The 23796-nt window shown below is 42.1% G+C and overlaps 1 protein-coding gene across 3 annotated transcripts in view; it reads right to left on the reverse strand.

Moving 5' to 3' along the window:
- Window positions 1–9969: 9969 nt before the first annotated feature.
- Window positions 9970–23796, reverse strand: part of sepsecs (Sep (O-phosphoserine) tRNA:Sec (selenocysteine) tRNA synthase) — a 46361-nt gene continuing 32534 nt past the window's right edge. For 2 of the 3 annotated variants that reach the window (XM_014207463.2, XM_014207464.2), the window contains exons 10-12: window positions 15465–15558; window positions 14630–14720; window positions 9970–10703 (exon numbers count right to left, since the gene is read on the reverse strand). In XM_014207463.2, coding sequence (XP_014062938.1) covers window positions 10460–10703; window positions 14630–14720; window positions 15465–15558 — 429 coding nt within the window. In that variant the 3' untranslated portion in view covers window positions 9970–10459. Of the gene's footprint in view, window positions 10704–14629; window positions 14721–15430; window positions 15559–23796 lie in introns of all 3 variants that reach the window. The other variant, XM_014207465.2, reaches the window with a different exon arrangement.

Consider the following 23796-nt stretch of genomic DNA (forward strand, 5'->3'; position numbering starts at 1 on the left):
CCTCTCCCTCAACGTGATCAAAACAAAGGAGATGATTGTGGACTACAGGAAAAAGAGGACAGAGCACGCCCCCATTCTCATCGACGCGGCTGCAGTGGAGCAGGTTGAAAGCTTCAAGTTCCTTGGTGTCCATATCACCAACAAACTAGAATGGTCGAAACACACCAGGACAGTCGTGAAGCGGGCACGACAAAACCCATTCCCCCTCAGGAGACTGAAAAGATTTGGCATGGGTCGCCAGATCCTCAAAAGTTTCTACAGCTGCACCACCGAGGGCATCCTGACTGGTTGCATCACTGCCTGGTATGGCAACTGCTCGGCCTCCAACCGCAAGGCACAACAGAGGGTTGTGCAAACAACCCAGTACATCACTGGGACCAAGCTTCCTGCCATCTAGGACCTCTATACCAGGCGGTGTCAGAGGAAGGCCCTAAAAATTGTCAAAGACTCCAGCCACCCAAGTCATAGACTGTTCTCTCTTCTACCGCACAGCAAGCGGTACCAGATCGCCAAGTCTAGGTCCAAGAGGCTTCTAAACAGCTTCTACCCCCAAGGCATAAGACTCCTGAACACCTAATCAAATGGCTACCTGGACTATTTTCATTGCCCCCCCCCCCCTTTACGCCGCTGCTACTCTCTGTTGTTATCATCTATGCATAGTCATTTTAATAACTCTTCCTTATGATGCAATCTATTTTGTGAAGTGCACCAGTCTCTCCTACAGCAAAGCACACCCACAACATGATGCTGCCACCCCCGTGCTGTGGTGTTCTTCGGCTTGCAAGCCTCCCCATTTTTCCTCTAAACATAACGATGGTCATTATGGCCAAACACTTATATTTTTCTTTCATTAGACCAGAGGACATTTCCTCAAATACTACAATCTTTGTCCCCATGTGCAGTTGCAAACCGTAGTCTGGCTTTTTTATGGTGGTTTTGGAGCAGTGGCTTCTTCCTTGCGGAGCGGCCTTTCAGGTTATGTCAATATAGGTTTCGTTTTACTGTGGATATAGATACTTTTGTACCTGTTTCCTCCAGCATCTTCACAAGGTCCTTTGCTGTTGTTCTGGGATTGATTTGCACTTTTCGCACCAAAGTACGTCAATCTCTAGGAGACAGAACGCTTCTCCTTCCTGAGTGGTATGATGGCTGCGTGGCCCCATGGTGTTTATATTTGTGTATTATTGTTTGTACAGATGAACGTGGTACCTTCAGGCCTTTGGAAATTGCTCCCAAGGATGAACCAGACTTGTGGAGGTCTACAATTCTTTTTTCTGAGGTCATGGCTGATTTATTTTAATTGTCCCATGTTGTCAAGCAAAGAGGCACTGAGTTTGAAGGTAGGCCTTGAAATATATCCACAGGTACACCTCCAATTGACTCAAATGATGTCAATTAGCCTATCAGAAGTTTCTAATGACATGACATCATTTTCTGGAATATTCCAAGCTGTTTAAAGGCACAGTCAACTTAGTGTATGTAAACTTCTGACCCACTGTAATTGTGATACAGTGAATTATAAGTGAAATAATCTGTCTGTAAACAATTGTTGGAAAAATGACTTGTGTCATGCACAAAGTAGATGCCAAAACTATAGTTTGTTAAGAAGAAATTTACTGAGCTGTTGAAAAATGAGTTTTAATGACTCCTACCTAAGTTTATGTAAACTTTCGATTTCAACTGTACATGTACATACATTGGGACTGGTGCGCAAAATAGATGGCATCATGAGGCAGGACAATTAGGTGGATATATTGAAGCAACATCTCAAGACATCAGTCAGGAAGTTAAAGCTTGGTTGTAAATGGGTCTTCCAAATGGACAATGACCCCAAGCATACTTCCAAAGTTGTGGCAAAATGGCTTAAGGACAACAAGGTCAAGGTATTGGAGTGGCCATCACAAAGCCCTGACCTCAACCCTATAGAAAATATGTGGGCAGAACTGAGAAAGCGTGTGTGAGCACGGAGGCCTACAAACCTGACTCAGTTACACCAGCTCTGTCAGGAGGAATGGACCAAAATTCACCCAATTTATTGTGGGAAGCTTGTTGAAGGCTACCCAAAACATTTGCCCCAAGTTAAACAATTTAAAGGCAATGCTACCAAATAGTAATTGAGTGTATGTAAACTTCTGACCCACTGGGTGTCACGACTTCAGCCGAAGTCGATGCCTCTCCTTGTTCGGGCGGTGCTCGGCGGTCGACGTCACCAGTCTTCTAGCCATCATTGATCCATTTTTAATTTTCCATTGGTTTTGTCTAGTCTTCCTACACACCTGGTTCCAATCCCATTCTTTACATGTTATGTATTTAACCATTTGTTTCCCCCTCATATCCTTGTCAGAGATTGTTTGTTGTTATGCTCGTGATTATGGATTGGTGCGCGACTGGTTCTTGTACCCACGTTTATTTTATTATGTACTTTGGTTTTGGAGTTTTTGTTTTACATTATTAAACTACCCCATTTATACCAAGTTTGATTCTCCTGCGCCTGACTTTCCTGCCACCTACACACACGACATAACACTGGGAATGTGATGAAAGAAATAAAAGCTGAAATAAATCATTCTCTCTACTATTATTCTGACATTTCACATTCTTAAAATAAAGTGGTGATCCTAACTGACCTAGACAGAGTATTTTTACTAGGATTAAATGTCAGGAATTGTGAAAAACTGAGTTTAAATTTATTTGGCTAAGGTGTATGTAAACTTCCGACTTCAACTGTACATTCAACTGTTTATACGTAATTATTCTTTAATTCCTTTCTTAGAGAAAAAGGCTTTGGGAATGATCTATTGTAAGCCAACACTACGATCCGTCTCTAAATCCCCATCATCAAGATGTGACCGGTTCCGACACTGTCTCATCCCCCCTTGATCTCCAACGCCTTCCAGGTTTTGTATGTTTTCTTTCCCCTGATAGATCAGCCTTCTTGCCTTTAGGCCCATGTTATGTCATGAAGACAGAAGGGCCCATCGACGTAAATGTTCACGATGTTGGAAAAGATTTTCTACTTGTTTCATGATTTCAAGGACTTTAAAGTAATCTCCCCACCTAAAGCTAAAGACGGGCACAAAATAGTTGACCTCTGTGCAGGCTTTTTAAAATACATACGAACTAACGGATTTGGTTACATTTGGACTATTGAATTCGGCACAACCTAAAATGGTCACTTTGGAGATTGGACTATATGGCACTGAAGAGATTCTTATGGCCTTCAAATCATCTCGCCCGCAGACTTCCTCTTCCAATGCGTACCCCGGCAGGGATGTTCCACTGAGGGCCTGTTCGATCTAAACTAGAGCAAGTCTTAACTTAAGCCATTCTCTCATCCGCAACGCAGGAGAAAAACTCCCTGTTTTTGGTTGAAAAAGGGTGTTGAGGCAGCCGTTTGTGAAAATCTTCACCGTTGAATCGTCCGGTTGCAAAATGTAACCCATATGTCCGTCACTCATATCCACCACAGCATTAAAACAATCAGGGGCCTCACAAAGAATGGCTTCGATGGTTTTGTCATTGTGTTCATAATACGAAGGACACAATACACCAACAATTGGTCTATGAGACATGTTTTATTTCTTTCTTCTTTAGAATTATCTGTGGTTCTTCTCTCTTGAGGTGTCTTGTCACTTGTAGTGTTCACAGCTCTTTACTTATACTGAGGCATACCCACCCCCCCTCCCCGGAAATTACTGTTTCATATACAAGATCACTAAACAGCAGAGACATAAGCTCACTACAAAAAAACTAATTCACAACTCTTTCAAATGTTCAAACACATTCCACAGTTCAACAAGGTCACTACACAACATTCACCAGGACAGCTTTAGTGCAAACACAGGCTTTACCCCAAACAGCTGCACTATCAGGTTACATAAGCACTCATTCGATAACGTGAGAACATGCGGACCAGATGTACATAAATGGGCACAACCACGTGACACATAAAATAGGTCATCATTCACTTTCGAACACAAACCGTCTACTATAATTCTTCTTCCTATACACTTCCTGATAAACTCAGTCACTGTATCAGTGTATTTGTCTATGTTATTGTCAGAGGCTACCCGGAACATATCACAGTCCGCGTGATCAAAACAATCTTGAAGCGTGGATTCTGATTGGTCAGACCAGCGTTGAATAGTCCTTAGCACGGGCACTTCCTGTTTGAATTTCTGCCTATACGAAGGGAGGAGCCAATATGGAGTCGTGGTAAGATTTCCCGAAGGGAGGGCCTTATCGAGTGTTTTAGCAGCACGAGTACTGCAGTCTGTGTTGTTAGAACTTCGGTAGCATTTTCTTCAAATTTGCTTTGTTAAAATCCCCAGCTACAATAAATGCAGCCACAGGATATGTGGTTTCCAGTTTGCATAAAGTCCACTCAAGCAATACATGATTTGGTCGTGTTCTCCCGCTCAGACGTTGCATGCATCAACCAATGGTTGCGTGCCATGTCATCGACTGTGTCACTGATGGACATATTGCTATAATATATGATATGGTTAGCTGATACGCAAAATACCTATCCAGGCGTTGTAAAATCTGGCAGGCATAAGTAACGCCTGGACAGAGGCTTGCGCCCAATGCCTTCACACAGTACACGAGCTTGCCTATTTCTCATCAGAAGGAACCATTAGACCAACTCCTTGAATGGCCTACTCCTTAAGTTTTTGAAAATATTGCTCAAAACATATTAGTTTACCCTTAAGCATGTGTACATTACTGTATTTATATGTGGGATATTGCTTCCTTAAGTGCTTCTTTAAATGAAACTATAGTGGCAGATAGACTTCCTAAGATTTACATATTGCAGTCAACTTGATCAATACAAAAGCTTTAAAGGGGCAGACTGGGATTGGTAAATATTTTTTTTTACTTGCAATCTGATGAAACCGCATATATGCACGTGCATGACGTTTACATCAGAGGCATGTGATCTGAATGGGATAATGTTTGGATGTGCACTGTATCTCATTCCAAAGTATTTATGTCCAGCAGAAAACATTTCAAATGGAAACAGTTGTTTTTTACATTATGCAATCCGTTTGATTATTTGAAATCCAGTGGCAACAAAAAGTTATTGAATGGATTAGACAAAAGTAGAAGGAATCTCACATTTGTGGCAGATAAAGGAAATTCCTCCATGTTAAACCACTGTCACGGCTCCTCCTCTGCAGTGTAGGGGCGGTTCCTCCTGCAGGCAGAGGAGGGTCATTAGTGATTGGAGCTGGCGTGATTGGAGCCACCTGGGCTCAGGGTATAAAACTGCTCCACTAACATCTCTCTTTCGCTCTCCCTGTTCCTCCAGGTATGATCCTGTTTTGTTTGTTCCCACACAGTCATGGTCACACATCCATGCACTTAACATACACCCTACATTATGACATTTCCACACCTCATTCCTTTTTCTTTGTTTAGAGTTAATAGATTTGTTTACAATAAAGAACCTTTTGAATTGGCCTAAACCTGTTGATGATGTCCCCTCATTTTTACCACAGGCTATGAGCCGGCCTGTGACACCACTGAGTAAACAATTTTTGCATATCACTATGGTCATCTGACATGTCTATGGCATAATGTTCCCATTGAAAGGTTTGGCAAGGATTGTAATTGCAAATATTGAACACAGAAATTACATATGCAAAAGCCTTCAATGTATTCCACATTACTAAAGTAATCGAAAAGTGTTTACATGCTTCTTTACAGACTGGTTGAAAGACTAGCCAAGGTAATCCTCCGCTCTCTCCACTGGCTTCCAGTTGAAGCTCGCATCCGCTAGAAGACCATGGTGATTGCCTACGGAGCTGTGAAGGGAACGGCACCTCCATACCTTCAGGCTCTGATCAGGCCCTACACACAAACAAGGGCACTGCGTTCATCCACCACTGGCCTGCTGGCCCCCCTACCTCTGAGGAAGCACAGTTCCCGCTCAGCCCAGTCAAAACTGTTCGCTGCTCTGGCACCCCAATGGTGGAACAAGCTCCCTCACGACGCCAGGACAGCGGAGTCAATCACCACCTTCCGGAGACACCTGAAACCCCACCTCTTTAAGGAATACCTAGGATAGGATAAAGTAATCCTTCTAACCCCCCCTTTAAAAGATTTAGATGCACTATTGTAAAGTGGTTGTTCCACTGGATATCATAAGGTGAATGCACCATTTTGTAAGTCGCTCTGGATAAGAGCGTCTGCTAAATGACTTAAATGTAAATGTAAATGTAATTGATTTACTGTACCCACCTGGTATTATTAGATTGTATCCATAGAGCATGATAGAGGCTATTTTAGCCTAGACCATAGAGCCCCACATTGGAGGTGCCATAATACCCATAAAACTTAGCAGTCAAACAGAAATGGTTCCAATAGTTTTTCCACCATTCATTTTTTTTACTTGGGGATTTTAGAAACACTTAAAATAAGGGCTGTGTTTCGTGAAGGCTTACCCTGGCGTGACGTTTTGATAACCATGTATTAAAAAGAAAAATGCTATTGCAACCTCTCTGCAATAAGGAATTAAGACCAAAAGCTCAAGAGAAGTTTCAAGTATTTAATACCAAGGATACAGTCAGCTGTGTGCACACATTTAGAAAGTTCACAAAACATATTATACTCTTCCCTCCTTTTGGTCCCCACCCTCTTGTAGGTGTCACCTCCCCAGCTATACATTTTATGAACCCGATGAGTTTCCCTCCTTTCCCCCTGTGGAATGTCCATGGTCCTCTCTTGGTTTAGCTAGATGTCAGAATCACAACCTGTCCATCTTCATTGTCCTGGGCCTGACCCTGCTCTCTGATCCTAGGCAATTTCCTCTTTTCTGATTAGGTCAACCTTCCTAAATTAATGGCCTAAACTCCATTAATTCTCACAGTAATCATTCACTAAACAGGATACAAACTACAGTTAAACTTGAAACATGTTACATTTTAATAGAATCGATCACATGTAAATCTCTCTCGGATAAGGTGACTTTTATCAATATATTTGGCTCTCTTTACTCTCAGATTCGAAAATGCTAATTAGCATCAAAGTAGACCGTGCAAAACTACAAATCCCTGCAAGCTCCTGCACATCATCTCTAGCTGACACCTTTGCTTACAGGTATTGTGTCAATTTAAAACTTGAACAAGACCGTTAACAGTCCGTTTAAAGAAATGTTGCCAATTTATTCACTACATTTAGATAGTTAATACACATATTCTTACCTTTGCTTCGTTTCGGCAGTCTTGCCCAGATCATCATGGAATTTGTAGTTCTTTAACCACATTAGCAGCTAATTAACGTTTCATTTTTGGGGGGTAAATACAGGCAAATATATTGATAAGTCATCTTGTCCTAGAGAGATTTTCACGCAGTAGTGGAAAAAGTACCCAACTGTCATATTTGAGTAAATGTAAAGATACCTTAAAAGTAAAAGTCACCCAGTAAAATTCTACTTGACTAAAAGTCTAAAAAGTATTTGGTTTCAAATATACTTAAGTATCAAAAGTAAAAGTAGAAATCCTTTCAAATTCCTTATATTAAGCAAACCAGAGCCTGCAGGAAGGGTACCACATGAGGGAGGATGTCTTCCTTGTAACGCACAGCGTTGAGATTGCCTGCAATGACAACAAGCTCAGTCCGATGATGCTGTTACATACCGCTCCAAATCAATCCCGCTCCAGAGTACAGGCCTCGGTCTAACGCTCATTCCTTCAACGATAAACGTGAATCCGACCATCACCCCCGGTGAGACAAAACCGTTACTCGTTAGTGAAGAGCACTTTTTGCCAGTCCTGTCTGGTCCAGCGACGGTGGGTTTGTGCCCATAGGCAACGTTGTTGCCGGTGATGTCTGGTGAGGACCTGCCTTACAACAGGCCTACAAGCCCTCAGTCTAGCCTCTCTCAGCCTATTGTGGACAGTCTGAGCACTGATGGAGGGATTGTGCGTTCCTGGTGTAACTCAGGCAGTTGTTGTTGCCATCCTGTACCTGTCCTGCAGGAGTGATGTTCGGATCCTGTGCAGGTGTTGTTACACATGGTCTGCCACTGCGAGGACAATCAGCTGTCCGTCCTGTCTCCCTGTAGCGCTGTCTTAGGCGTCTCACAGTACTGACATCGCAATATATTGCCCTGGCCACATCTGCAGTCCTCATGCCTCATTGCAGCATGCCTAAGGCACGTTCACGCAGATGAGCAGGGACCCTGGGCATCTTTCTTTTGGCGTTTTTCAGAGTCATTAGATAGGCCTCTTGAGTGTCCTAAGTTTTCATAACTGTGACCTTAATTGCCTACCGTCTGTAAGCTGTTAGTGTCTTAACGTCCGTTCCACAGGTGCATGTTTATTAATTGTTTATGGTTCATTGAATAAGCATGGGAAACAGTGTTTAAACCCTTTACAATGAAGATCTGTGTAGTAACTTGGATTGTTACGAATTTTCTTTGAAAGACAGGGTCCTGAAAAAGAGACGTTTCTTTTTTTTTGCTGAGTTTATATATACAAACGTATGTGGACACCCCTTCAAATGTGTGCATTCAGCTATTTCAGCTACACCCGTTGCTGACAGGTGTATAAAATCAAGCACACAGCCATGTAATCTCCATAGACAAACATTGGCAATAGATTGGCCTTATAGCACCGTCATAGCATGCCACCTTTTCAAGAAGTCAGTTTGTCAAATTTCTGCCCTGCTAGAGCTGCACCGGTCAAGTGTAAGTGCTGTTATTGTGAAGTGGAAACGTCTAGGAGCAACAGCGGCTCAGCCGCGAAGTGGTAGGCCACACAAGTTCACAGAACGGGACCGCCGAGTGCTGAAGTGTGTAGTGCGTAAAAAACGTCTGTCCTCGGTTGCAACACTCACTACCGAGTTCCAAACTGCCTCTGGAAGCAACATCAGCACAAGAACTGTTCGTCTGGTTTTCATGGCCGAGCAGCCGTACACAAGCCTAAGATCACCATATGCAATGCCAAGCGTCAGCTGGAGTGGTGTAAAGCTGGCGGCAATTGGACTCTGGAGCAGTGGAAATGCCTTCTCTGGAGTGATGAATCACGCTTCTCCGTCTGGCAGTCCGACTGATGAATCTGGGTTTGGCGGATGCCAGGAGAACGCTACCTGCCCCAATGCAAGTGCCAACTGTAAAGTTTGGTGGAGGAGGAATAATGGTCTGGGGCTGTTTTTCATGGTTCGGGCTAGGTCTCTTAGTTCCAGTGAAGGGAAATCTTAATGCTACAGCATACAATGACATTCTAGATGATTCTGTGCTTCCAACTTTGTGGCAACAGTTTGGGGAAGGCCTTTTCCTGTTTCAGCATGACAATGCCGCCGTGCACAAAGCAAAGTCCATACATTAACGATTTGTCGAGATCAGTTTAGAAGAACTTGACTGGCCTGCACAAAGCCTTGACCTCAACCCCATTGAACACCCATGGGATGAATTGGAATGCCGACTGCGAGCCAGGCCTAATCACTCATCAGTGCCCGACCTCACTAATGCTCTTGTGGTTGAATGAAAGCAAGTCCCTTCAGCAATGTTCCAACAACTAGTGGAAGTCTTCCCATAAAAGTGGAGGCTGTTATAGCAGAAAAGGGGGACCAACTCCATATTAATGCCCATGATTTTGGAATGAGATGTTCGACAAGCAGGTATCCCACATACTTTTGGTTACTTAGTGCAAGTATTCACACCCAAGTCGATACGTTAGAATCACTTTTGGCAGCGATTACAGCTGAGTCTTTCTGGGTAAGTATTTAGGTTTGCCCTAACAAAGGGGTTAAACTTATTGGCTCAACCCTTTCATTTTTTATTAAATTTGTAAAATTGTCTAAAACATAATTCCACTTTGACATTATGGGGTACTGTGTGTAGACCAGTGACAAAAAATGTACATCCATTTTAAATTCATGCTGTAACAAGAAAATGTGGAAAAAGTCAAGGGGTGTGAATACTTTCTGAAGGTACTGTATACAGACCACACTATTGCCTCAATGTCATTATGATCAGTGGTGTCTTTAGTGAATGCAACCAATTCATACAGACATTGGATAAATTATCAGTGTAAATCTGTACAAGCAAATAGCATTAGTCACACAGAACTTGCTTTCCACAGTGCCGCTGGAATGCAGTATTGTCGTGTTAATAATGGTGACATTTTAGAAGACCTATACTTCCATGGACCAAGAATCATTATTTCAGGTTTAAGCTCATATACAGTGTCTTCACACCACAGGTGTCACATTTATTTGCTCCTGAACTTACTTAGATATGCCACAGCAAGAGGTGTGAAGACCTATGCAATTAATAAATCTTTGTTTTTTATTCATTTGAAAAGACTCCTGTAATTGTAATCCTTTTTAAGGTTAACATTTAAGGCAGCAAAATGTGACAACTGTGAAAGGAAGGGGTTTGAAGATTTTCACTAGGCATAAAATGTTACTATCTGAAAAAGTACATGAGCACTTTTTCCCTACATCTTTTTCTTCACTCTCCAGCATGGTCCTCCTGGCCTGTGAGAGGCAATGGTGAACCACTTCTTGTACTGCTTTCCTTCCTGAGGCTCTTCAGGCACTTGTCCAGTCTTTTGATGCACAGTGTCACGTCATCCCGTGTGATGCCAACAGCCGAGGCGGCGTTGAGATAGGGGTGTGGGTACGCCTCCGAGTGGGACATGAAGCCACAGAACATGTGACCGCTCACCATCTGTTTGTTACCAAGGGCAACCACCCTGAAAACAGACATTACCATTACCACACCTTCTGCATGCAGCAATTGTCTTGAAACAAGCAAGTTTAAAAATGCTGCTTGGAAGAAACGCCCACAAAAGAGAAAGGGATAGCAAATGTATCCCATACTACAAAATTGCTTCCTGTTTGAACGAACATGCAAAGCTCATTAATATCTGAAAAGGGGAAAATGTTATTTCAGCTGTACTAGGCTATACGATTATTGTATGACAGATTCATTTCTTTAAAACATTGAAAATGAATGTGTTCACTTCCAGGAAAATAGGAGGTAACCCTGTGGTAATAGGACAAGGTGCTTTGACACTTGGAAGAAAAAAAAAATTCACAGCTGAAAGACCAAATTAATAATTTATGAGGATGTTTAAAAATATGTCCACCTTCCTTTTGTCTTCCTTGCCTCATCACAAACTATTAGGTGGGACCAGAATAAAAAAGAAAATGCATAAAAAGTTGCAATTGAATGTACTCTTGATAAACTCAACTTCATTCCTCCTTATCCAGGAACTGTATTCTAAACACATACAGTTGAAGTCAGAAGTTTACATACACTTAAGTTGGAGTCATTTAAACTAGTTTTTCAACCACTCCACAAATTTCTTGTTAACAAACTATAGTTTTGGCAAGTCGGTTAGGACATCTACTTTGTGCATGACAAGTAATTTTTCCAACAATTGTTTACAGACAGATTATTTCACTTATAATTCACTGTATCACAATTCTAGTGGGTCAGAGGTTTACATACACTAAGTTGACTCTACCTTTAAACAGCTTGGAATATTCCAGAAAATGATGTCATGGCTTTAGAAGCTTCTGATAGGCTAATTGACATCATTTGAGTCAATTGGAGGTGTACCTGTGGATGCATTTCAAGGCCTACCTTCAAACTCATTGCTTGACATCATGGGAAAATCTAAAGAAATCAGCCAAGACCTCAGAAAAATAATTGTAAACCTTCACAAGTCTGGCTCATCCTTGGGAGCAATTTACAAACGCCTGAAGGTACCACGTTCATCTGTACAAACAATAGTACGCAAGTATAAACACCATGGGACCACGCAGCTGTCATACCGCTCAGGAAGGAGACGCGTTCTGTCTCCTAGATATGATCGTACTTTGGTGCGAAAAGTGCAAATCAATCCCAGAACAACAGCAAAGGACCTTGTGAAGATGCTGGAGGAAACAGGTACAAAAGTATCTATATCCACAGTAAAACGAGTCCTATATCGACATAACCTGAAAGGCCGCTCAGCAAGGAAGAAACCACTGCTCCAAAACCGCCATAAAAAAAGCCAGACTACGGTTTGCAACTGCACATGGGGAAAAATATCGTACTTTTTGGAGAAATGTCCTCTGGTCTGATGAAACAAAAATATAACTGTTTGGCCATAATGACCATTGTTATGTTTGGAGGAAAAAGGGGGAGGCTTGCAAGCCGAACAACACCATCCCAACTGTGAAGCACGGGGGTGGCAGCATCATGTTGTGGGGGTGCTTTGCTGCAAGAGGGTCTGGCGCACTTCACAAAATAGATGGAAACATGAGGCGGGAAAATGATGTGGATATATTGAAGTAACATCTCAAGACATCAGTCAGGAAGTTAAAGCTTGGTCGCAAATGGGTCTTCCAAATGCACAATGACCCCAAGCATACTTCCAAAGTTGTGGAAGGGAATTTTTACTAGGATTAAATGTCATGAATTGTGAAAAACTAAGTTTAAATGTATTTGGCTAAGGTGTATGTAAACTTCCGACATCAACTGTATCAATCAGGATTTAGACAGGGACATAGTACCATCTCAGCTGCTTTCTTTGTTGATAATGTTATTGCATGCTCTTTAGATAATTATTTTTTTTTAAAAACATTTAAATAAAACAATTGTACTGTGGACTTTACTGCGTAGATTGTCCTCTAGTGGTACAATAACTACCTCTACGGATAGATCTTAATGTATAGTTGCTGCCATTTACTTTATGTTTGTATTCTTATATTTCATTATATCTTATTGTTGTTGCATTGTCGAGAAGGAACTTGCCTGTATACCATGCACATTCCATACGACTAATAACATTTGAAACTTCACTATTCCTAGAGGTCACAAAAGGTGTTCCTCAGGGGTCCATTTTAGGGACAGTTCTGTCCACGTTTTATATTACCGATATTGGTTCCTTAATGAAGAACTGTAAGCAACACTTTTATGCTGATGACACTGTGCTTCACTCTTCTGCCCCCTCTGTAAACCAGGATATATTTTACAAAGCTCTCCTGCAGAAACTACCATACTACCTCACATCGCTCATGACATACAGGAGAAATACCTCACTCGCGCCCATGAATGGCAATTTCTTTTAAACCCTTTTGTCCCTACTGACCTAGGTAAACCGGCTTTTAGTTTTTACATGCCCATAACTGGAATGTATTCAAAAATACCCTAAAATCAGACTCCCAAGTGTTTTTTGGTCACTTCAAGACATTAGTAAGAGACATGTTGAGGATTGTATTTTCTTTATTAATTTACAAATATGGCTGTTGTCTTGGTTTACTTGGACTGTTCTATCTACCAGTACTTGTTATTTTTATTTATATGCATTTTGTATGTTGTATTTTAAACTTGACAAAGTCTGGAAAACGGCACAAGTCCTCCCCCTACACAAAGATCCTTCTGACTTGGATAACTACCGTCCAATTTCCCTCGCCAACTCTCAGCTTATAACTTTTTTACCTTCTCATTCTATTCTTAATGAGCACCAATCTGGTTTTATCGCTGTTTCAGCGGCTACACTTGTCTTAAATGATGTGCTATAAAAATCATTGTGCAGCCTTATTTATTGACCTGTCAAAGGCGTTTGATACAGTTGACCATTTCATACTTGTTCAAAGGTTGTCTGAAATAGGCCTAGATCAGGCATCTTGCAATTGGTTCAAAAACAATCTAATGGACAGGACACAATGTGTGCTTACTGACGGTATCAAATGCAGTTTCCTCAATATTATAAAAGGTGTGCCGCAGGGGTCGATTTTGGCGATTTATATAAATAATATTAGTCTATCTGTTAAAACCTGTAACATTAATCTCTACCCGGATGATACAGTTATTTACTCCTGTGCCCACTCAGTGCAGCAGGCCATTCATGACCATCATGGTTTTGACTCAAAAAAAGAAATAATTGCATACTAATCTTAAACTAGTTCTAAATCCTAATAAAGCCACATTTATGTTGTCTCTAGGTGTTGTAATATTGACCCTGACGACATGTGTATTTGCACATTAAAGGGAGCCCAAATTGAGTAAGTTCTCCATTATAAGTAGTTCGGTATTTGGATTTACATTGAAAAACTGACTAAAAAAGCACAGAATTAAGATTGGTTTCTTTTATAGAAATAAATCCTGCCTCACTTTGGAAAGTAGAAGGAAGATTGTTCAAGCAATGCTTCTCCCAGTACTTGATTATGGTGATATAATCTACATGCATGCGGCAGCCTCTGTTTTAAAACCTTTAGACTCATTCTATCACTCAGCACTGCGTTTTATCACTGGGGACAATTTTCTTACACATCACTGCATTTTGTATAGTTCTGTTGGCTGGGAGTCTCTGACTACCAGAAGGGCCCCGCACTGGCTACTTTTTGTATACAAAGAGGTTCTTCAGAGACTCCCCCCACTACCTCAACTCACATATTAAATTGTCCCGCTGGTCTCCACTGAGCTGGGGAAAAAAACTTTGTTTGGCACAGCGGTCTAAGGCACTGCATGTCAGTGCTAGAGGCGTCACTACAGACCCTAGTTCGATTCCAGGCTGTATCACAACCGGCCGTGATTAGGAGTCCCATAGGGCGGCACACAATTGGCCCAGTGTCACCCGGGTTAGGACCTCATTGTAAATAAGAATTTGCCTAGTTAAATAATTACCTGGCCCCAGACACCTGCCTGGTGAACAGCATGGAGCCCAGTTGAGTCACAGACTTGCTGCTCTGTGTCTGGAGGCCATCCAGAGACATGGCTACATGAAAACATGCACAAACAAAAAGGTCAACACAACATTGGAATTCACAGGAAATGTACATCTTTTACTTTGTCATAAGTCCCCAATTTTACAGACATAGAAGCAATATTCACCCAGCATGCATCGAGCAGAAAAGTGCTGTGACATGCATACGCTAGCTTGTTTGAACTTTACTGGAGTTAAAGCTTTAGATTAATTGCAAGCTTACAAGGACTGACTATGGAGAGAAAATAGCTACTAATAGACATTTTGAAATATATTACCTTTCACTCTACACACTAAGTTGTAATGTAGAATGAAATTTGCATTGGGGTCAATCAAGCATGTTTAGATTTCGGATGTAGACAGCATTCGTAGAAACTTTCACACCACACAAATTTTGCTCCAATATTCCCATAGGATGCCCCAAACTAAGAATATCGTACCAATATGACATTTCAGGTGAATATTGTGTAATGTGAAAGGAACTTTACTCTGATTTAAGAATTGCAATACCTCAGATCCAGTAATTTAGGGCTAATCCAGAGATCTCTGGATGAACCTCTGGGCTAATTTCTTATCTCTGGATTAGCCCTAAATTACTGGATCTGAGGTATTGCAATTCTTAAGTGTGATAAGGGTTGTGTAAGAGGCATCTTAACCACTGCTATGGAGTTGTGTGCGCTGTATCTTCCCTAGTGATAGGGTTGTGTGAGGGTGTATCTTACCCAGTGATATGGGGTTGTGTGCGCTGTATCTTACCCAGTGATATGGGGTTGTGTGGGGTGTGCAGCAGTCTCTCCCCATGAGCCGCAGCAAGCCTTTTCAGCTCCTGTGCCAGGTAGGTGTACATCTCCTTCAGGCCATGCAAACAGAGATGGATATAAATAGCATTACACTCCCACTCTCTCCCTCAGCCTTATTTTAGCAGAGGGCTGTTTATTACTTATCTAGCAGTTTTCCTCTACGTAGACCAGTGTTTCTCAACCTCTGGTCTGTGACCGGCACCGGTCCCTGGGATGATGCTGACCAGTCCCTCAGATGGTTACCAGACTGATTTAGTCAGTTCTCAACTGCTAGTTTTCACTCCTTTTAACTCCCGTTCCCAAACTGTGCTAGCATTATAACAATAATACATTTATTTTATATAGCGCTTTTCATTACAAACAGAATACAGGTCACTTCAAAATAAATAGACCAATATAAATTTGGGGATCTATGCACCCTGATTAAGACAGTTTAGCTGTCAAAAGATTGTTGAATAGATTAATGCATCGGATCTACTAGTGTGCAGCTTTTCCTTTCTTTATAATGCCCGTTCAGTCTTGCCTGGTCTGACATTAAAGACACAATCCAGCTATTTTTTTTTTACTTTTCCTGTTGAAAAACAATATCCCAAGTATACAGTGCCTTCGGAAAGTATTCAGACCCCTTGACTTATTCCACATTTAGGTTATTTTGTCCCTACTGCCTCTGATCTGGCGGACTCACTAAACACATAAGCTTCGTGTTGGAGTGTTCCCCTAGCTATCCGTAAATTAACAAAAACAAACAAATTGTGCAGTTTGGTTAATATAAGCAATTTGAAATAATTTATAATTTTACTTTTAAAAGTATATTTTCGCAATTGCATTTACTTTTGATACTAAAGTATATTTAAAAGAAAATACTTTTAGACTTTTACTCAAGTAGTATTTCACTGGGTGAGTTTCTTTTCTATTAAGGTATCGTTTACTCAAGTATGACAATTGGGTACTTTTTCCACCACTGGTAGTGGCCAGATGGAAGCCACTCCACAGTAAAAGGCACATGACAGCCCGCTTGGAGTTTGCCAAAAGGCCAAAAGGCACCTAAATGACTCTGACTCTCCATGAGAAACAAGATTGAACTCTTTGGAATGAATAGTGGTGGCAGGATCATGCTGTGGGGATGTTTTTCAGCAGCAGGGACTGAGAGACTAGTCAGGATCCTTGAGTGGCACAGCCAAAGCCCGGACTTGAATCCGATCGAACATCTCTGGAGAGACCTGAAAATTGCTGTGCAGTGACGCTCCCCATCCAATCTGACAGAGATTGAGAGAATCTGCAGAGAAGAATGGGAGACACTTCCCAAATACAGGTGTGCCAGGCTTGTAGCGTCATAGCCAAGAAGACTTGAGGCTGTAATCGCTGCTAAAGGTGCTTCAACAAATTACTGAGTAAAGGGTCTGAATACTTATGTAAATGTGATATTTCAGTTTACTTTTAATAATACATTTGCAAAAATGTGTCATTATGTGGTAATTGTGTATAGATTGACGAGTGCAGTCAAGGGTTCTGAATACCTTCCGAATGCAGTGTATAATGTCCCACAGTTGACAATGTACGTCAGAGCAAAAACCAAGCCATGAGGTTGAAGGAATTGTCTGTAGAGCGCAGAGACAAAATTATGAACACCATCAATCTTATACTTTTTAACTATTTGGTCTTTAACCTTGCAACATCATTGGAACATCATTCCACCTGCCAATCAACATCGTCTCTCAAAGTTTGGTTGTGGCTGGCTAATCCCTTGTTGTACAGACTAGTATGGCAAGCAAGCAATTGTGAGAATGCATTTCATATAATGGAAAGGTTAATGCCTACTGACATGATTGCATCAATTGCCCGACTCTTTGAAAGTAGTGTAATGATTATATATTGCATTTGCGTACGTGATGAATGATGATCACTGGCAATTAACTGCAGTGATGGATTATTACCACATATCATGGAATACCTGTGTGTACGTCTATAAGGAAAAATGGCATGGAATTATATGATATGGATGGTTGAAACAATAGAAAGGTAGGGTGATGTATTTTCATCTGAAAAATGGGTGAAATTTGGAAGTATATATTTCTCTAGCACATCAAAGTTATGTTTGTTGTGTTGAGATTCACACCCGGTAAAAACCCTAGTCTATTGTGCAATATATTCCAAACTTCTAACTAAATACACCAGCGACACCATTTAGGAGATACAGATTGTGAGCATAGTGTTTCTGATCGGTTTGACAATTGTCTTCTAATGTATTTGTCTGGCTAAAATGCAATTTTTTTGCACATTTTGTGTTTGGTTTTCAGAAAAATGTAGCCTATTGAAAATGAAATGAAAAAACGACAAGGTCTAATAGATCTAACTTATGATGCGTGGATTTGATAGATTTATTCAATGTATTTTCGCTGTTATGAAAATAACTAATGTTAAACCCATGTAGTCAGGCAATCCCGCTCGCTTCAGAGCACATGCCTCACTAGGCTACATGACGTGAACGAGCGCGTGTCTCGTGCACTAAATGATGCCAGGTAAAAATGTAAGGATTCTGTGCCTTTCACCGCTGGGAGAGGACTGCAGATGTTTTATTATGTATGTATGAACCATACATTGACACTTCCGAGTCCAAAATAGGATGTAAATAACAAGGTTGTTTGCAATCCTCTGGAACGCCTCTAATAGGCTAGGACCTGGTAAAAAAAAACATTTAAACAAGGCAGAGAATAGTAGATATCCAAGATTTGAAGTTGGCAGTAGTAAACGTGGTGGTCATCCAGTATGTCAAATTTCTATTTTCTTGATCAAAGAAAAGAGTTGTAGGAAATAGTATGAAATTAATTTGTTAGAATGTTTTATCCCTGTTTGAGTTGAAAGTGTACTCTTTAGCTTTAGGATTATGTGTTCGCCATGCATCAATGAGGTTGTAATCAGAGAGTATATGCTGGAGAGCCTTGGTTGTGTATGGAATGCAGTTGGTCTTATTAGATTTGTCTCGCATGTCCAAAATGGCATTCATGTTTTCCCAATAACCAGATGCAATTCAGTTAATTCTAACAATATGCTGTTCAGAGAATCAAAATTATATGAATTCGGAGTGTACACACTAATAAAAGGTAATTGTCTTTCCATTATGGATTCATTTAAGGAAAGTGATTCTGCCTTCTTGGTCTTCGCCTTAACCCAAGATGGTGATTGAGTTTCTTATGTATAATTATGATTACACCTTTAGTTTGGTTTGGGGCTGATGAAAAAGCAGCCAGTTTCTACAAATGTTTCCGCATTCTATGTGCGTCCTTATGGAGCAGGTGTGTTTCTTGGAGCATTACTAAATCAATATGGTTTCTTGCTAGGATATGAAGAAAGCTGGAACGTTTATTAGGAACATTTTGGCCTTTCAAATTCCAAGATAATTTGTATTTTACCTTTCTGCCCCTGAACAAGGCAGTTAACCCACTGTTCCTAGGCCGTCATTGAAAATAAGAATTTGTTCTTAACTGACTTGCCTAGTTAAATAAATAATTCTTATTTTCAATGACGGCCTAGGAACAGTGGGTTAACTGCCTTGTTCAGGGGCAGAACGACAGATTTTTACCTTGTCAGCTCGGGAATTTGATCTTGCAACCTTTCGGTTACTAGTCCAACGCTCTAACCACTAGGCTACCTGCCGCCCAGCAAGTGGGATTGCCTGACTACATGGGAATAGCATTAGCATTGTTTTTCATAAAGGAACGTTATATTAATTATATAATTGTTATCTTTAGTGTTGACAAGCCCATGGATGTGTAACAAAAAGCAGGGCCCACAGGGAAACACACCCATTTTTTAAAACTTTATTTAACTAGGTAAGTCAGTTAAGAACAAATTCTTATTTTACAATGACGGCCTACCACGACCAAACCCTCCCCTAACTCGGATGATGCTGGGCCTGTTGTGCGCCTACAGCTACAGTATCCTATTTGACTGTTTAGGCTTGCATATCTGTTGTTATATTTACTTTTTCGGGTTGTTTTCTTCATTACCCACCCCGACTTATCCAGGTCTAACATTTTTTTGGTTATTTTGTTTTAGTTAATTTTGTAATACCTGCTAAGAGACTCCATTACAGGGAGGGAGGGGTCTTCTGGGTGGGGAACGACCAATGGAAGAATTTTTATTTAAGAATTTGTTCTTAACTGACTTGCCTGGTTAAATAAAGGTTAAATAAATATAAAAATGAGCAATAGCTCTTAATCCATTGTAATTTACTATAAGCAATATGGTTTATATGACAAAGATACATTTGCCCTCCATTTTTATTAAGCATTTAACACTAGAACCGCTAAGACGGTCAAGAACTTAATTTAAATAAAAACATTGAACCCACCTGTCCTTGACTCTTCCTAAATATGTGTATTTTACACTCTAGCAGTGCCTTGAGACAAATATCATAGAACACAAAAACGTTGAGCATTTCATCCTCAAAGCAGCATGAAGTTGGACCCCCTGCCCTCCCCCCCTTCGTGCCAATGTCATTTGGTTGTGTTTATATAGGTCTTAGGAAACAGAATGTTAAATCTAAATATTTGAAAGAACATTACATTTTCCTTACTTTGTTACTGTAGGATATACAGCATGTAAAAAGGTTGGATGCCTTTGTTACAACTATGAAACAAAAAGCATGTGCGTTGGAACACAGTAAGTGTATTTTTGACAAATAAAATACCCAAACCACCGAGACGCACGGTCAGTAAGATGCGCGGTCAATTAAGAAAATATCAGTAGCCTAAACATCGAAAGCCAAGTGAACAAACAGATCACCGACCATTTCGAATCCCACAGTACCTTCTCCGCTATGCAATCTGGTTTCCGAGCTGGTCACGGGTGCACCTCAGCCACGTCAAGGTCCTAAACGATATCATAACCGCCATCGACAAAAGACAGTACTGTGCAGCCATCTTCATCGACCTGGCCAAGGCATTTGACTCTGTCAATCACCGTATTCTTATCGGCAGACTCAACCGCCTTGGATTCTCTAACGACTGCAATGCCTAGTTCACTAACTACTTCTCTGAGAAAGTTCAGTGTGTCTAATCGGAGTGCCTGTTGTCCGGACACAGTGTTCCGTGTCCGGACACAGTGTTCAATTCTCGGGCCGACTCTTTTCTCTGTATATATCAATGATGTCACTCTTGCTGCGGGTGATTCTTTGATCCACCTCTACGCAGACGACACCTTTCTGTATACATCTGGCCTTTCTTTGGACACTGTGTTAACAAACCTCCAAATGAGCTTCAATGCCATACAACACTCCTTCCGTGGCCTTCAACTGCTCTTAAAATGCTAGTAAAACGAAACCCATGCTCTTCAACCGATCACTGCCCGCACCCGCCAGCCTGACTAGCATCACTACTCTGAACGGTTCTGACATAGAATATGTGGACAACTATAAATACCTAGGTGTCTGACTAGACTGTAAACTCTCCTTCCAGACTCACATTAAACATCTCCAATCCAAAGTTAAATCGGCTTCCTATTTCGCAACAAAGCCTCCTTCACTCATGCTGCCAAACTTACGCTCGTAAAACTGACTATCCTACCGTTCCTTGACTTCGGCGATGTCATTTACAAAATAGCCTCCAACACTCTACTCAGCAAATTGGATGCAGTCTGTCACAGTGCCACCCGTTTTGTCACCAAAGCCCCATATACTACCCACCACTACGATCTGTATGCTCTTGTTGGCTGGTCCTCGCTACATATTTGTCGCCAAACCCACTGGCTCCAGGTCATCGATAAGTCTTTGCTAGGTATAGTGTTATATAGTGTTCCGGAACTCCAATTTGAGCAGCAGCAGCTGAAAAATGAGCTCCTACAAATATTGAAATTTACATGGTTTTTAGAGTGAAGTACATCGGAAAAAAGCAAAAGAAAACTGCAAGACTGAATAGGAGAAAAAACAAGCAACAAACAAAGAAGATAGGCTTTTGAAAAATAACTATTTTTCATAAAATTGTAGTTATCTTAGCTAGCTGAATTGTTTACCAGTTGCTAAGCAGTTGCTAGGGACTCTTTTGGAAGAAGCTAGCTAGCTAACGAAGAACAACAAAGAATATCTAGTTAACAGAAGAAAAGAAAGAGAAAATCAGGACAGAAGAAAAAGGATATCAAAGTGAAACAGTTCTCTAAAGACACAGGAGACAATAATACAAGAAACAACACTTCTGTAGCTTGTCAACTATGTGTCTGTCTATCCCTGTTCTCTCCTCTCTGCACAGGCCATACAAACGCTTCACACCGCGTGGCCGCTGCCACTCCAACCTGGTGGTCCCAGCGCGCACGACCCACGTGGAGTTCCAGGTCTCCGGCAGCCTCTGGAACTGCCGGTCTGCAGCCAACAAGGCTGAGTTCATCTCAGCCTATGCTACCCTCCAGTCCCTAGACTTCCTGGCGCTGACGGAAACATGGATTACCACAGATAACACTGCTACTCCTACTGCTCTCTCTTCGTCTGCCCACGTGTTCTCGCATACCCCTAGAGCATCGAGCCAGCGGGGTGGTGGCACTGGAATCCTCATCTCTCCCAAGTGGACATTCTCTCTTTCTCCCCTGACCCATCTGTCTATCTCCTCATTTGAATTCCATGCTGTCACAGTTACTAGCCCTTTCAAGCTTAACATCCTTATCATTTATCGCCCTCCAGGTTCCCTTGGAGAGTTCATCAATGAGCTTGACGCCTTGATAAGTTCCTTTCCTGAGGATGGCTCACCTCTCACAGTTCTGGGTGACTTTAACCTCCCCACGTCTACCTTTGACTCATTCCTCTCTGCCTCTTCTTTCCACTCCTATCCTCTTTTGACCTCACCCTCTCACCTTCCCCCCCTACTCACAAGGCAGGCAATACGCTTGACCTCATCTTTACTAGATGCTGTTCTTCCACTAATCTCATTGCAACTCCCCTCCAAATCTCCGACCACTACCTTGTATCCTTTTCCCTCTTGCTCTCATCCAACACTTCTCACTCTGCCCCTACTCGGATGGTATTGCGCCGTCCCAACCTTCGCTCTCTCTCTCCCGCTACTCTCTCCTCTTCCATCCTATCATCTCTTCCCTCTGCTCAAACCTTCTCCAACCTATCTCCTGATTCTGCCTCCTCAACCCTCCTCTCCTCCCTTTCTGCATCCTTTGATTTTCTCTGTCCCCTATCCTCCAGGCCGGCTCGGTCCTCCCCTCCTGCTCCGTGGCTCGACGACTCACTACGAGCTCACAGAACAGGGCTCCGGGCAGCCGAGCGGAAATGGAGGAAAACTCGCCTCCCCTGCGGACCTGGCATCCTTTCACTCACTCCTCTCTACATTCTCCTCTTCTGTCTCTGCTGCTAAAGCCACTTTCTACCACTCTAAATTCCAAGCATCTGCCTCTAACCCTAGGAAGCTCTTTGCTACCTTCTCCTCCCTCCTGAATCCTCCTCCCCCTCCCCCCCTCCTCCCTCTTTGCGGATGACTTCGTCAACCATTTTGAAAAGAAGGTTGACGATATCCGATCCTCGTTTGCTAAGTCAAACGACACCGCTGGTCCTGCTCACACTGCCCTACCCTGTGCTTTGACCTCTTTCTCCCCTCTCTCTCCAGATGAAATCTCGCGTCTTGTGACGGCCGGCCGCCCAACAACCTGCCCACTTGACCCTATCCCCTCCTCTCTTCTCCAGACCATTTCCGGAGACCTTCTCCCCTTCCTCACCTCGCTCATCAACTCATCCTTGACCGCTGGCTACGTCCCTTCCGTCTTCAAGAGAGCGAGAGTTGCACCCCTTCTGAAAAAAACCTACACTCGATCCCTCCGATGTCAACAACTACAGACCAGTATCCCTTCTTTCTTTTCTCTCCAAAACTCTTGAACGTGCCGTCCTTGGCCAGCTCTCCTGCTATCTCTCTCAGAATGACCTTCTTGATCCTAATCAGTCAGGTTTCAAGACTGGGCATTCAACTGAGACTGCTCTTCTCTGTGTCACGGAGGCTCTCCGCACTGCTAAAGCTAACTCTCTCTCCTCTGCTCTCATCCTTCTAGACCTATCTGCTGCCTTTGATACTGTGAACCATCAGATCCTCCTCTCCACCCTCTCCGAGTTGGGCATCTCCGGCGCGGCCCACGCTTGGATTGCGTCCTACCTGACAGGTCGCTCCTACCAGGTGGCGTGGCGAGAATCTGTCTCCGCACCATGCGCTCTCACCACTGGTGTCCCCCAGGGCTCTGTTCTAGGCCCTCTCCTATTCTCGCTATACACCAAGTCACTTGGCTCTGTCATATCCTCACATGGTCTCTCC

The sequence above is a fragment of the Salmo salar genome, chromosome ssa07, assembly GCF_905237065.1.
Source record: "Salmo salar chromosome ssa07, Ssal_v3.1, whole genome shotgun sequence".
In the NCBI taxonomy this organism is placed as follows: Eukaryota; Metazoa; Chordata; class Actinopteri; order Salmoniformes; family Salmonidae; genus Salmo; species Salmo salar.